At 36.3% G+C, this 15,057-nt stretch overlaps 2 protein-coding genes and 1 long non-coding RNA gene across 3 annotated transcripts; 2 read left to right on the top strand and 1 right to left on the bottom strand.

Moving 5' to 3' along the window:
- Positions 1 to 2,376: 2,376 nt before the first annotated feature.
- On the bottom strand, positions 2,377 to 5,837 carry LOC110788309 (uncharacterized). Its single transcript, XR_008924433.1, has 4 exons — positions 4,579 to 5,837; positions 3,728 to 3,771; positions 3,263 to 3,334; positions 2,377 to 2,602 (listed from the first exon to the last, which is right to left on the bottom strand). It is a non-coding gene; the product is annotated as an uncharacterized lncRNA (long non-coding RNA).
- A 1,919-nt stretch (positions 5,838 to 7,756) lies between these two features.
- Positions 7,757 to 10,828, top strand: LOC110788323 (uncharacterized). The gene is made up of 2 exons (XM_021992953.2): positions 7,757 to 8,657; positions 10,401 to 10,828. Exons 1-2 carry the CDS (start codon positions 7,906 to 7,908, stop codon positions 10,417 to 10,419), a joined length of 771 nt encoding a protein of 256 aa, XP_021848645.1. The 5' UTR covers positions 7,757 to 7,905; the 3' UTR covers positions 10,420 to 10,828.
- Positions 10,829 to 11,133: 305 nt separating this feature from the next.
- Positions 11,134 to 13,452, top strand: LOC110788299 (uncharacterized). The gene is made up of 4 exons (XM_056831464.1): positions 11,134 to 11,982; positions 12,138 to 12,285; positions 12,916 to 12,997; positions 13,160 to 13,452. Exons 2-4 carry the CDS (start codon positions 12,151 to 12,153, stop codon positions 13,252 to 13,254), a joined length of 312 nt encoding a protein of 103 aa, XP_056687442.1. The 5' UTR covers positions 11,134 to 11,982; positions 12,138 to 12,150; the 3' UTR covers positions 13,255 to 13,452.
- The last annotated feature ends 1,605 nt before the right edge of the window (positions 13,453 to 15,057 follow it).

Below are 15,057 nucleotides of genomic sequence, written 5' to 3'. Positions count from 1 at the left end.
AAGCTGATTCTTTCTATGTCTCTAATGATCTTCCCGAATACGATTATGATTATGATAATGATGGCAACAACAACAACAACAACAACAACAACAACAACAACAACAACAACAACAACAACAACAACAACAACATATATGTTCGTACCAGTTCATCAATGGGTCTGAATATTGAATCAGGAGATTATGATAAAGGAAGTTTAAGAATCAGGAGCTGGAGATTATGATGCTCTGTTCTTACTTCATTCTAGTTTTCTAGATTATGTATGTCATTGGTAATTGTTTTGATCAATAAGTCATTTTTGCATTGTTTTGATCGATAAGTAATTCTAGATTAAGGTCTTGTGATTTGTAAATAACAGTCCACCTTAATTTCTGTTATTTTGTTACTACCATGATTCACTCCTCCATTCTAGGAAGTATCTCCAATCCTCCATAGTTTAATTGTTGCAGTTCAACAATGAACAATCTTCATGTAAGAAATGACCCCTGATGTGGCGCAACCGCGCAACACTTTAATTCAATTAAAAGATGCACCGTAATATTCTATATGAATGAATATTGTAATTTTGTAAAATGTGTCATATGCAGTAAGTAATTGATTAGAAAAATGGAAAGATCGTATATCTTTTATTTAAAACGAAATAGATAATTACTTCTTTTTTTTCACTTAAACAAAGTTAACACGTTATTAATAGTTTAACTAGTGTGTAGCCCGGGCGTTGTCGCTGGTTTTGACTTTTATTCGGGTCATTTTTTTTTTAATTATGTGCACGTAGAGATGGTGTCATCATCAAATTACGGTGGTGACATAAGTTTAGTGGCTGATCAACAACCTCCCAAATCTAAAACCCCACATCCAAAAATCTAAACAAAGCCGGATCCTTTTCTTCAAAGTAATAACTGTACATTATAAATTAAATAATCATTCCCTTTTTTGCCTTCACTTTTATTCAATGTATTGTTTATTGTAAAAAAATATATTTGCTTATATAGAAAGATATTACATAAGTTGTAGTTGGTTAAGATGGTAAGAAGTGTAACTTTTAACATAGAGGTCTTGTGTTCGATCCTTATTAGATGTTTTTTGGTTGTAATGAAATGTCATGATGCTAATTAGTGGTGACGTGGCGTAATAAGGAGAGAACTACGTGACACGTATACGTTCTTCAAAACGCCTTTTAATATATTAGTATAGATAGGTATTTCGCAAGGCATGATTTCTTGTATGATAAAAATACAAATTCACACTATAAAAGATAGTTAAAAAAAGTATGATCTCTTAATTCTTTTTGTGTGCAAATGAGCCATAAGGATATTATATACAAATTACAATCGGGAAGTGAGAATTTGAACCTATGACTTATGTAGTTATGTACACAAGCCAACAATCAAACCTCTGTCCCTCAATGATTGGCCCGCTGCCATTTTTTGGGTAAGCCATAACATGTGCCTCGATAGGTTAGTGTGTAACCCTAGACACGTCATACATTTTCAAACTTGACCCTCTACCTCCTTACCAGCTGGCAGATGCTATGCTCTAAGATGGGCCCGACCCATCACGAATAAGGCAGCACAAGACGACACTGCACACAATCGTGGGACATGGGTCGTGCTCGGACCATATTTTCATCAGAAAACACAACAAGACCCAACAAGACAAAAGACATTCAATTGAGTAAAATTAGACTTAGATATATAAGCACAGTATAATATACGCGTGAACTTAGGTAATGCACAAGCCTCCCTTCTGAAAATTTGGACACGGTATTAAATGACACACAACTAGTGAGCTTGATGTAAACCAAGCCTATCTAGTCTAAAGCACACACGTTCAACATGAAGCTAAATATGGGTGTGAGCCAGGCAGGCCCGAGGCTCGACCCGACTCGACACAGGCACGAAAAAAGCACAGCCCGATATGAGCACGAAGTCGTGGACAATTTCTTTTGGAAAAAAACACGACAAGGTACGACACGACTCGACACAACACGACAAAGCAAGCTAAATTTAGTTAAATTGGGCTTAGGCGCGACGGTTAGTCCCGACATGAAAGCCCGTGGGGTTGGGCCCTATTTTAAACTTTTCAACTTGGCCCGACACAAAGGCAAGTGGGTCTGGATCGGGTCCGACCCGTTTAGGCCCATGACACGTGCCGGCCCGACCCACGACCATCTTTAACTATGATGAAGCACGTCCCAATTTTTCTTTTTTTCTTCGTTAGGCGTGTACTCGAATAGGCGGTAACCCGGTAACCCCTACCCCGGTGGCCGGTGCTATATTTTGTGAAGGTTCACTGCTAGAGGAGTTGAGGGTACCATAGGAAAATTAATTATTTTACGGAGAAATTGAAGCCCTGTTGGAGTATTGGGGACTACTCTTATATGCACGCGATGCGTGCGGGATTATAAAAACTTAAAATTGCATTACAACCTCTAAATGTAAAATTAGATTAAAAAAATGTTTACAAAGTTCATCAAGCGAGATGTCTCTGTCGAGTTCCATAAAAAAAAAAGCAATGGTGAATAGTCACCCGAATGCATCCACATGAGAAGAAGGATCTTCTCCAATGAACATTGTTTTGTCATGCTGAGAGAAATGACATCTGCGGAGCATAAGAGAGACATTGAACCAATTAAATATGCTAGTATATTTTTCCCTCTGTCCAAAAATAACAACCAGATGTTTTGAGAAAAGAAAATGTAACTTTATCAGGAATTCAACGCAAATAATGCAAGTACAATTTCCAAAATTTCACTTAAAAATCATACCTCGCAGCTCAAATAGCGTAATTAATGTTATCTTAGGCTATGTTTGGTTAGAAGTTCTTACAGAATCTTAACCAAGATATATTAGTCTAACCAGTATAAACATTTGTTATGATGAGTTCATGTTCAGTATAAAGCATTGCCTTAAGAAGTAAGCAAAAATAACCTTAACTGGCAGTTCATTTATTGAAAAAAAATCAGACGGAATGAATAAATGATCTTGCAAGTAGAATAAGTTTCAAGATCCACTGACTGACATCATTATAATAATCACGCAAGGTGCAGCGATCAATCCATATATGCTTAGAATTAGGTTTGATCTGAATCCCATCTACATCATATCATGCCCCCTCCCACCTTTAACTCTAGATTGCATATTATCACACGCTGACATTCCTTTAGCCTTAGCCCTTTCCCAGTGAACTTAATTCTCTGCCCACGACCACCAATCATCTTATAAGATGACACATTCAAGTATGACCTCAATTCAATTGTACCTGAAATTTCGAAGACAGTCCAGAGTGGTTCCTTTATCCGACACGCTTCTCTTAGCGATCCATGTCCATCATCTAATTAAAGCAACACCCAGAAACTACAATTACTATCGTATCAACAATTTGTCACAACAATTCTCAACCTCATAGTAACAAAAATAATCCACATAAACACCTTAACACTCAAAATCCCTTATCAAACCTAACAAAAAAGAGTAATTTAGTTTATTAAGAGCAAATATTAATGAATTTCACATTTGTAGAAAACTAAAATGACACTTGTAATTCAACCCTCAGAGATAGATTAATCTCTCCAACCCTTAACATTCTTCCTACCTTTATAACCCCAGTAATTTGGTTCAACAATTTAATGTTAGATTGGATCAGTATTGACATTCATCATCACATCAGATAACCATTCACCAAACAAAGATAAACCAAGACTGATTGGCCAATAGAAGGAGTTACCTCAGCAATGCAGAGGTCTCTAAGAACAGCTGCAATGGCACACACTGCATAAGAATCGCAGTAGAATAAGCAGATAAAAATATAAAGCATCACAACAATTGCAATAGACCAAAATAGTGATTAATGAAGCTAGTTTTATTCAATTTCCATCTATGTTATTTCATCTATCATTACAAATAATTCACAGGCTATCATCTAAGCTGAAGACTAAATGTCAGACAATCATCGGTAGTTGAATCATCACAGACCTGACACGGTCCTCTTCTCAAACGGTTCTGAATCCATCTTGTTCGAAAATTCAGTCGCAAAGTTCTGAAGTTTGACGGTCCTGGCATGCTCGTCTTCCCAGATCCATTTTTGATCACGAAAGTTGAGAATATTCATCTTTTAGGAAAGTAGGACATCCTTCATCCTTGACTGATTGAGACCCAGAATGTCTAATTGCTGGTTGGTTCCTTACTTGTCTTATATGACTTAGCTTAAAATAGTTTGACATCGACCAATTAGTATCCCCAATAGTCAGTTGTGGTTTCAAGCTGAGTTTCTTTTGTTTATATCATATTTTAGCTAACATATCCCCAATAGTCAGTTATGGTAATTTTGTGTCTGTTAGAATAGTATTCAGTCTATTTTGTTTTAGCACTCACATTTTAACTAACCAGTTCTGACACAATTTCTTACTAATACAAAATCAACCTAATTCAACCCAAAATGTATAATTTTTCCACCCATCAGACACCGAAACAGAAATCGAAATTTCAACCAACTAATTGCAAATCGAAATTCAGGTCAATAAACTGTTTTACACACTAACACCAACAGCCAAATCTGTGAACGAAGAATGTTTGTACCTGCAGTTCATCATAAAGCCAACTCTGTGAACGAAGAATGAATACAGAAGAACGTTTGTACCTACATTACATCATACAGAAGAATATCAGTCTTATTGGGACTAAAGCATTTCAAAACTACATGGCTACATCATCTTACAGTCATAAACCCAATCTTTTCGACTACACACACTTACAATTACAACAACAGGAATGTACTCGTCACCAAACTCAAACCAAAACCACACTAATTATTGCAAAAATTCGCCCATTACGAATCATAAGGCAGTACACTATTAACCTTCTTCAATTAATCAAAGAAAAGATTGCAACAACAATGTAATGAAACAGCAAGTCACAGCATAAAATTATTGAATAAATTATGTAGCAAAAACGTAAAATAATGGAACCATGTGACTATAAAGGCATGTTCATAGAAACGGTGAAACCTTTCATGATTTCTTTCAAATACCAAGTGACCACCCATATTCTTTACATTCCCTAAAGATCTAGTTCTCTTTGAATCTATTAGTTTGACATGGATATGAATACTTTTGTTATTGACAACCTACAATGCAACATCGAGACAGTATATATAACTGCCTTTATCAGCCATGAACCACAAATATAGTAATACAATGATCATCACACAAATTTACCCACTGTAAAATTTTTTTTTTTATCAAGAGATTAGGTAAGTATCTCATCAAACAAAAAAGATAACAGGCCACAACTAAAAGCTTCCCCAAACTTACTACGCCTGCCTACCTAAACAATTAGTAACCTTAAAACGAATCAGGAAACACCGTGTACCCCAACTGACATCAATATCTCTCTCGCATTGAAACATGACATAAATGCAAAGTCAACCCTAAGTATCTCAGGTCATATCAAGTAAAGGTCCCTAAACATGACTAATTCAAGAGTAAATCAATTACAGTTGTGATAAAGCTACAAATTCTGTATGCCCTTTGATTTAAACAGGATAAATTATGGGTTACCTGCACTCATAGTTACTATATAAGAGTCGGAATTTGGGCAAAAACTGGGGAATTTACTATAAATAACTAAACAAAATTGTGAAAGAAAAAATAACAAACCCCACGAAAAACAAATAGAAGATCAAAGAAACAAATATTATTAACAAAAAAGTTAATCAAAATTGGGGAATAGAAATGGGAGATTATTGAAAATTTCCAACAGGAGAGGTGAGATAAGTTGAAAGTGAGCGAGATAAGAAGAGATCCTTCTGCTTGCCATTTCAAATTATTTCCGAAATACTCGAGCTCGGTTGCTGCATCATTTCGCACCCAGTTATTTTGAGAGAAAACCAAATCATGGCAAAATCAATTACGGAGTATAATTTAAATTTAGATGAATTATTAAAATTACCGACGGTACGAAGCTTGTGTTGAACGACCCATGACCTGACTGATTCCATGGTGGTCTTGTATTCTTTCGCCATTTTTAATATGACACATTCAAGTATGACCTCAGACAATCCAGAGTGGTTACTTTATCCGACACGCTTCTCTTAGCGATCCAGGTCCATCATCTAATTAAAGCAACACCCAGAAACTACAGTTAGTATCATATCAACAATTTGTCATAGAAATTCTCAACCTTAACGTAACAAAAATAATCCACATAAACCACCTTAAACACTCAAAATCCCTTATCAAAGCTAACAAAAAAGAGTAATTACCCAGAAATCTAAACACTTCACATGGATAGTCAATAGCTCATTTTAGTGTTAATAAAATCTAACAAATTCAAAGCAAATCAAGAATTTACTAATATCCATCAAATGATATCCATCCAAAACTATACACCAATGGAAATACAAATATGGAAAATTGTGTTCAAGAATTTAAAATAATCTTATTTTCAAATGATACTCAAAACTTTCTCCAATCAAGATAGAGTGTAAAATACTCAACTTGCTGCACCTTTCTCCGGTGTACCGGCTTTGATTCTTCTCTTTTCCCCCATTTATATAAAAAAAATTATAATAATAACTGAACCTTCAAAAAATCAAAAGCTTCAGAAAAGAAATAGAAGAAAAGAAAATACCCCAGTTTGGAAGCTTTTTGCAGCTTTGGCGAAAGCTGTGAAGAACCAGGATCATCTGTACAACAACAACAAAGTTAATAAAAATCACAGTAATTCGAGAATGAGAGAAAAAGATCATGGAATGATGAGAAACCTTCAGGTCGACAAAAAAACAGGGTTGAATTAATCTGAATCACCCTTTTTCTGAATTAATCAATCAGAAAATTGAAATCAAATTAAAAATTAAATTAAGAATGGAAGGGTAATAGAGGTAGGTGAAGTTTACAAATGAAATCAGGAAACCCTAAGTGCACCAGTAATTGAAGCAACGGGGCAATAACCCGACTCGGAAACCCTAGCTGAGTTGCCGTTAATTATGCCGCCGAACACAAAACCACCCCCAAAATCTAGACATCTTGTAATCGATCATTCAACCCTTTTCTAAATCCCTAATTTAGATTTCCCCTAAAAAATTAAAACCCTACTTTCGAAATATATTTAATCTCCAATTTCAGAATTTATTTCACCAAAACAATCCAGCGATTAAAAATTCTGCAAGAAGTTGAAAATTTTGCAAGAATTTGAATTGAATTGAAGTAAAACCCTAAAACCAGATTACAAATCAATCACTGAAATGGAAAGAGTGGAAAGGGAAGCTTGAAATTAAACCTGAAAGGATGAAATGGAAGGTGAGCCGCCATTGCCGCCGCCTCCAAGGAGCCATCACCCACCATCGATTTCTATCTCCTCCATTATCGACCTTCAATCCGTTATTATCTATAATCGAATCCCCTTTCCTAAACCCTATTCGATTATTTTTTACGGAAGTTTCAATTTGAATCTCTCTCCTTCAATGAAAAAATTTCCTTAGAAACCCTAAAACCCATTTCCGTCGCGGCTGTTGAGGGAGACGCCGCCGTCGAGGCGATCGAGGATAGAGTTGATTGAATACCATCTTTGCGGGAGAAGTCTAACCCTAGAAATGCAGTGTTGTTTGGTGAGGGAAAGGTGAGGAGAGAGAAAAGTGGGAGGAGGAGAAAGGTTCAGCAAACGCATACACCAAAATAGGATGAGAGATATCTGAGGGCATTTTCGTCATTTAATTTGGGGACACAAAAAGTTAATTTACAAAAAAATACTCAGGAGTTGGCTTATATAATAGAGATTTGGGGACTTGGGTACCTCCCTTGTAAATTTTGCGATTAACGAAAATTCCCAAACAATCCAATTAGAAGCGAAACCCTAACTTCCCGCGGAAACCCTTTTTGATGTTCATCTGAGTTCTGGTCAACAAAAATGGGCGGTCATGGAGGTCTGAACATTCTCCCACAGAAGAAGTGGAATGTATACAACTTTGACAACCGCGAGAAAGTTCGAAAAGACGAGGAAGATGCGGCCAGAGAAGAACAGCTCAAGCGCGACCAATCTCGCAAGCGCGACTCCGAATTGAGACTCAACATTTTGAAGAACAAGAATAAGACGACTTCGGAAGCATCTATTTCGGTTGTTGAATCAAAATCAATAGTTAAATCCAAATCGGTAGCATCTCATTATGTCGTTGAATCAAAATCAGCAGTTGAACCGAAATTGGAAGCATCAGAATCCGTAATTGAATCGAAATTGGAGTCGGAATCGAGGCATATTAACTTGTTTGACGGGATAAAAATATTTGATCCAGTAGAGGTGGTAGGGAAGAAGAAAGAAGAAGACGAAGACGAAGGGAAAAAGAGGAAGAAGAAGAAGGAGGAAGTGAGGGTGGTGGGGCCTGAGGATGAGGTGTATAGGCTTGGTTATGGTGTGGCTGGGAAAGGGGTGAAGGCTCCCTGGTATACAATGAGACCTGGAAAGGAGGTGGACGAAGAGAGAGATCAGAAGAAAAGGAAGGGAAATGTAGACAGTGGTGAGAAGACGAAGATGAAGAAGACGACGCCTAAGACAGTGGAGGAGCTTAGGGAAGAGAGATTGAAGAGAGAGAAGGCTGAGAAGGAGAGAGAGCGAGCTTTGTTATCGCGCAATAGAGGCAGTCATGGGCACTATCCAATTCCAAGGTAACTGTATTCATAATGCTGTTATGGCTCTTATAAAAGTGAATCTTTATAGAATGTTAGCATTTGTTATCTCATTCATACTGTGTATCTGTGTTCTAGCTTAATGGTTGAATCAAGCACCATGCTTTTGACCTTATTTAAGCTATTTCATAATATTTTATTGTTGTTGCTCTTCTGTTGTGACTTGTTTTTGGGGTGAGGGATGAAAGGGTGTGGCCGCGTAGGGGGTGTTGGACTTACTTTGAATTTGCATCTCTGCGGGTAGTTGAGCTATTGAAGGATGTGAGTGTTCTTTGCTGGCATACTCTGATGATACTCATGAATTGGAGACAATTGCAACTCATTACTTTTATAGTGTTAGTGGATAATTTCTTCAAGCACTTGGCAGTGAGATGCGAGTATCAAAATGTGATTGGTAAAGTGGTTTCAAGGATGATAATCTTTAGGGTAGAAGGACAGTGTCCCTTCACCTGTTTGTTGGGTTTTAGATAGGAAGAGTTGAAGACATGCATGGGGTTGGCAAATTCGAGTACTCAGTACGATACTCGGTTATGCCATTCAAAGTCATAACGATATACTTCTTTTTTTGGGTTATGAGACCTTGCCTATTCCACTCTCCATGTCATAGGTTATCTTAAGGGATTAAATTGCTCGGCATACTAGTAGCGTAAAGAGTTGTATTTTATGATTTGTTTGGTTATCTTATTGGTAGGCTGTAGAAACTACTCTACTAGAGACTGTATCTGTACCTGCAGTGTTGTCTATGGGGAAAATGATGGTCATTTGAGTATGAGAGTAACAGTTCTACGGAGTAATTGGAGCAATGCAACCAACATTGTTTTCATGAGCCATTTGCTATGATATACTCATATACATTGTTCATGCTTGTCACTTGAACAACTTTCTTATCTTCTTGCTAATCCATTCCTTTTAGTTTTAATCACAGATTGTTCTATATATAAGTATGGAGTATGTATTTTACTCTGTTTGAACCTATGTGGATTGTACTAATTACACATAGGTCAGATTTGTGTGTAGAATATTGCTTACTTAGAACTCTTAGAACCACTCATCATTAAGTTAAGTCATCAACATAATTTTATAGACCTGTCAAACGGGTCGGTCGGGTCGGGTTGTAAAAATTTACTTTCGGGTTCGGGTTGAATCGGGTCGGTCACTTTCGGGTTCGGGTTTACAAATGCTTGTTCAAGACCCAGAACTTTCGGGTTCGGGTCGACCCAACGGGTTGAGAGATTTTAAAACGCGCATTATATTTTCATTAATTTAGGTGAAAAATATACAAAATATTGGCACAAGTTAACAAATTTTCCTACGAAAGTTTATATTTTGTCAAATTCAATCATAAAATGGCGTATAATTCAAATTAAAATCATATTACACAGAACAATAGTAAAAACTACGTGTCTTTTATGCTTAAATTTTCTCATAATCTCATTTATTACTATAAATACAATGATTTTCAATCGGTCGGGTCTAAAACGGGTTCGGTCGGGTTTTGACCCATTCCTTTTCGGGTTGTTCGGGTTCGGATAAAATCGGGTTACGGGTCACAAAATCTTGTTCACGACCCAGTATTTTCGGGTCGGGTTCGGGTCGGTTTTCGGGTCGGGTCGATTTTTGACAGCTCTATAATTTTAGAATTGGTGTGACCTTCGAGCAAATATATTTGTGATCTGAAGTCATTGTTGGTGCTGAACTGTTTATTTTTTTGTCTTCTTGCAGGGACCGATATAGGAGGTAATGGTGATAAATATCCTGGATTTCCTCATAGTGGCTTGCTTTCAAGCACTTGCTTCTGAGACAGGATCTGGAGTCAACTTTATCTTATGGATACTCTGGGGATACCAAATTTGATTTTCAGAAAATCTGGCAATGTTGTTTTTTAATCCTATGTATTTGGTTTTCTGCTGGATAATTGAGCTGTTCTCTACTTGCTTCCTGCATAAGCTCACACAGTCCACTTGACCTGACACCAAACTGCTGATCAGATGAGATTAATTGCTTGAATTACTGAGATCTATCTGCCTCCTCACCTGATATAAAGTGAATGCTTACACATGTTGGCGTTGTTTTGGTGATGTATATATTTTTCGAGTTGTAAAGACATGGATCACCCATTAATCCATTATACTATGGTCTCTTGTGATTTATTTTTCTCCGTCCCTCGTGGTTGTTTATTTACGGGGGAGCTAACGGCATATGTTTTGGTGATAACAATTTTATTTATATCTGAGTAGGCTTTTGATGCCTGACAATTTGTTCAAATTTCTAATTACATCATGGAATAGACTGATACTGAATGATTTCCTAAACTTTGAGTTCTCACTTATGTCAATAACCCTCCCTTCCCCCTCTTTTGATCTTTTCTAGTCTTTATCAACACAGGTTTTTAGGTCTGTTTAGTCTCTTTTTTAGTCATATTATCATACACATTATCTTGAGTTTTTAACGGTTGATTATGACAAACTCTCAATTTTCCAGGAAAAGGACTTTTGTGGTTTGTGTTTCAGAAAATCTTCAGATTAGATTGAAGTACAAAGTATGAGGTATACTTATCTTCAAACCTTTTGTTCCAGAAGACAAAGTCCCGGTAAGAAGTGTTACTTGCCAATCTGAGAGATAGTTCTGTCAGTACTGCAGTGAGGCATAACAGTACTGCAGTGAACTGCATGCCTGCATTTGTGCAACTTTTTATTCACGGTCTCGACTTTTTATTTATTTTGAAGAGATCACGATCTCAACGTTCTTTATTGTTTATTTTGCTTAGTAGATGCTTGCTAGGGTAAAGTCTTGGGGTTGGTACCCAAGACATGAGATTAAATATCTGTTATCTGTTATTATCTCGTTTCAGTAATTTTCTTCACCTTTAAAGTTTCTAAAATCTGGGCCTGATTCTTGTTACACATACATCTTTTAGTTATACTTATATTGTGTCATACCAAATATCAAAGGAATGAGTGGAGGTTTCAGGGGTATAGCAGCGGCGTTTTAGTCATACTTAATTATGTTCAACTTCTTTTATATATAATAATTGGCTTAAACATATACAATGAAGTTCCCTGCACTAGCTCATAATTTATTTAGCAATTGTTTTATAACATGCTTTTGCTTCCCCAGCTTAATATAATTGTAAAATAGTTCTTAAAGAGAGACTATACATTGGATTTGGGTGAACATGGAGGCCATAGCTGATTAGCCGCCCAGGAATATTGACATTTTCTTACCTCTCCTACTTGGCTACTTCTACCTTATCTAATAGCCATCTTGGTGGAATGCATGAAGAAGAAAGCGTGGAATTACACTGGTTAGTAGCACTTTTAAATACGGAGTATTTTTAATTGATCGGATATGACAGCTCGGAGACTCTTTTTTTACTTATACATCTTCCCTTGTCTTACCCTTAAATATCATGTTTGATCAAATGCTTAATAACTAATTATTGTTACTTGATATTGTTAGACGAGTATATAGAATGAAGAATAGTGCCGAACATTTCATTATCCAGAAAGCTGAAAAGGGTGACAAGAAAAGGATTCACAACGCCGTTGACATGAGAACTGGTAAGAACCAATCCCTTATATTTGCTGAAGATCTGTCAATACCCTCCGTAAGTAGTCTCAAATACCTCTTCCCTGGTTATTTTTGTATTTCCGCTGCACTCTACTCGCGGTCATTTATGCTGGTTATTCTTTGTTGGCATATTGCAGCTTTTCTTCTGGTTAATTTGCCTTGAAACCGAATGGCAAATGCTATGAATTTGTTTCCCCTTCTTGCTATCTTTTCTTCTATTCTAAGTCATCGGACCTCTTAGTTATTTGAAGCTTCATTCAGTTTTGCTTATATCTATACTTGAGTGTTTGGTTTGATCACGGTTAACTTGTATCATGTGTTTGACCAGCATCTATGATACTTCAGAGATGTCATCCTTCTAGTCTGTTGTTTCTAATAATGCAGTAAGAATTATTGATAATGGGCAGAATATGCTGATCTGAATGTCAAATCTAATGTACAAAATCAATAACTAAACAACTGTATTATTTCTAACAAATTGACTTGGTCTCAATTTGTCCTTGTTCAGAATATGGCAAAAACCAGTGTTTCAATAATCAGCATGCTTCTTTTCCTTTCTCTTACTCCCTTTTATGCTGAAAGGAAATATTGTAGATAGTTAATTAGTCATTCATGTAAGGCTAGATTAGGCGGTGTTTTTCACAATCATCTTGCTATATTTATGCAGTTTCAGGTCATTGTAATGAATGCAAACATGGGATGCAGCTCCTGCCGTGACAAAGTCTCCAGAGTTTTGTCAAAAATGACCGGTAATTGAGATTTCTGAAATATCTTGTTTAAACATCAGAGAAGAAACTGATATACATCTGTTTTCATTTCAGAAACTGATTCTTCATTTATTCGCTAGCAAATTCTTACAAATAATGTTGGACTGCCTTTTATAATTTTTGAGGCTATCATTGAACTCGCAGGGTTTAAAGAATACACAATTGATGTACGCAAGAAGCAGGTGGTTATCAAAGGCGATGTTAGTTTTTTATGGAGTGAGAAAAAAGAGGTTACTTGACTGGACTACTGGAGTTTTTTATGGAGTGAGAACAAAGATGTTATAGAAGATTGCTTTTCCATTTGAGGTTGAACTGGAAGTCAACGAATTCTTGGATAGGGGATTACCATGTCTTTAACTCTTTATGATTGTAAATTATTGAAGCTAAATTGACCAGAATTTGCAACTGGATTACGTGCACAACTTAAGCTTTTCCAATATTCTTTTCAATTCTTCGTATATTTTAATTATCGGGAATTTCGTGAAATGCCCTCGAGTTTTGCCATAATTCACCAAACGCCCATCAAGTTTCAATAATTCATAAAATACCCCTCACAATTCGTACAAATACCCAACATACCCTTACTAATAACGGGCTGTTAGTTCGCCGTTAGCCAAGTTCCAATTCACCCAAATGCCCCTATTCTAAAACTTATTTCACCAAATGCCTCTATTAGGAAACTTATTTCACCAAATGCCCCAAATTTAAATATAGCTATTCTGATGTTCCGACGGCTAGTTTTTGTGTTTGAAAAGTGGTTCTTGGTCATGGTTGGCTATAAAAACCCCTTTGCTGAATGGTTCTTGTATTTTAGATGTTATTTTACTTTACTTTGCTAATTTCATAAGATTTGTGTCATGAGTTTTCTTTCAAAATCATCTTCCACACCCAATGAGTCCACATATATTAGGGTACCTAACAAATTTTGTTATTGTGGTAGGAATAGAGGTTGAAGTGGTGTTCCACAAGCTCTTCTGGATAACTGCTAATGCTTTTTGGGGTAGTTTTTGCACATTTGTTTTGATCTTGCACATATTCATTGATTAGAAAATATATAGCATTAAATGTAGTTGGTGCAAAGATGTTTTGTAAGTGAAGCTAAAAACAGGAATGCTTCCCAGTTTGGTATTTTGTGCAGATTATGCAACATCAATTATTTATGAAATGTGAATTTGTTTCTCATTACTTGTGTTTACTTCATGATTACAAACAATAAAATTACAAACATCAATATCCCCATTTGTATTACAACTTTGACTACTTTTTTGTTGTTGTTTTAGCTTCTTCTTCATTTGCTTCAATTTTTCTTGCATCTTACTGTTTCGCCTGTTTTCAATACTTTCTCCTTCGTCTAAGCTTCCCCCGCATTGTCCTTCGTGTTGTTGCCCCTTGTTTTCTTGCTCAACTACTCCCTTGTACCATCTCAGATTGTTTCAAGGATCACACTTGTAGTACAACCTTTGTGGATTGAGTGTTGTATCAGAGTTTCGAATGACAAATTTCCTACCACAATAACAAAATTTGGTAGGTACTCTAATATATGTGGACTCATTGGGTGTGGATGATGATTTTGAAAGAAAACTCATGACAAAAATCTTATGAAATTAGAAAAGCAAATCAAAATAACATCTAACTTACAAGAACCATTCAGCAAAGGGGCTTTTATAGTCAACCATGACCAACAGCTACCTTTCAAACACAAAAACTAGTCGCTGAAACATCAAAATAGCTATATTTAAGTTTGGGGCATTTGGTGAAATAAGTTTCACAATAGGGGCATTTGGTGAAATAAGTTTCAGAATAGGGGCATTTGGGTGAATTGGAAACTTGGCTAACGGCAGACTAACGGTCCGTTATTAGTAAGGGTATATTGGGTATTTGTACGAATTGTGAGGGGTATTTTATGAATTATTGAAACTTGATGGGCGTTTGGTGAATTATGGCAAAACTCGGGGGCATTTCATGAAATATCCGTTTAATTATTTATGAACACATTTAAGGTGCACTATTCATCATTTCATCCTATCACGTTTTCTCCTTAC

The sequence above is a fragment of the Spinacia oleracea genome, chromosome 6 (genome assembly GCF_020520425.1).
Source record: "Spinacia oleracea cultivar Varoflay chromosome 6, BTI_SOV_V1, whole genome shotgun sequence".
In the NCBI taxonomy this organism is placed as follows: Eukaryota; Viridiplantae; Streptophyta; class Magnoliopsida; order Caryophyllales; family Amaranthaceae; genus Spinacia; species Spinacia oleracea.
The sequence above is the reverse complement of the archived record's forward strand: the minus strand, read 5'-3'. Positions and strand labels throughout refer to the sequence as shown.

What these genes read in the sequence shown, in the direction of transcription:
- LOC110788299 (XM_056831464.1), top strand. Translation starts at nt 12,151, where the DNA reads ATGAAGAATAGTGCCGAACATTTCATTATCCAGAAAGCTGAAAAGGGT. An exon ending in AAGATCTGTCAATACCCTCC is followed by an intron (nt 12,286 to 12,915) that starts GTAAGTAGTCTC and finishes ATATTTATGCAG; the next exon opens with TTTCAGGTCATTGTAATGAA. An exon ending in AGTTTTGTCAAAAATGACCG is followed by an intron (nt 12,998 to 13,159) that starts GTAATTGAGATT and finishes TTGAACTCGCAG; the next exon opens with GGTTTAAAGAATACACAATT.
- LOC110788323 (XM_021992953.2), top strand. Translation starts at nt 7,906, where the DNA reads ATGGGCGGTCATGGAGGTCTGAACATTCTCCCACAGAAGAAGTGGAAT.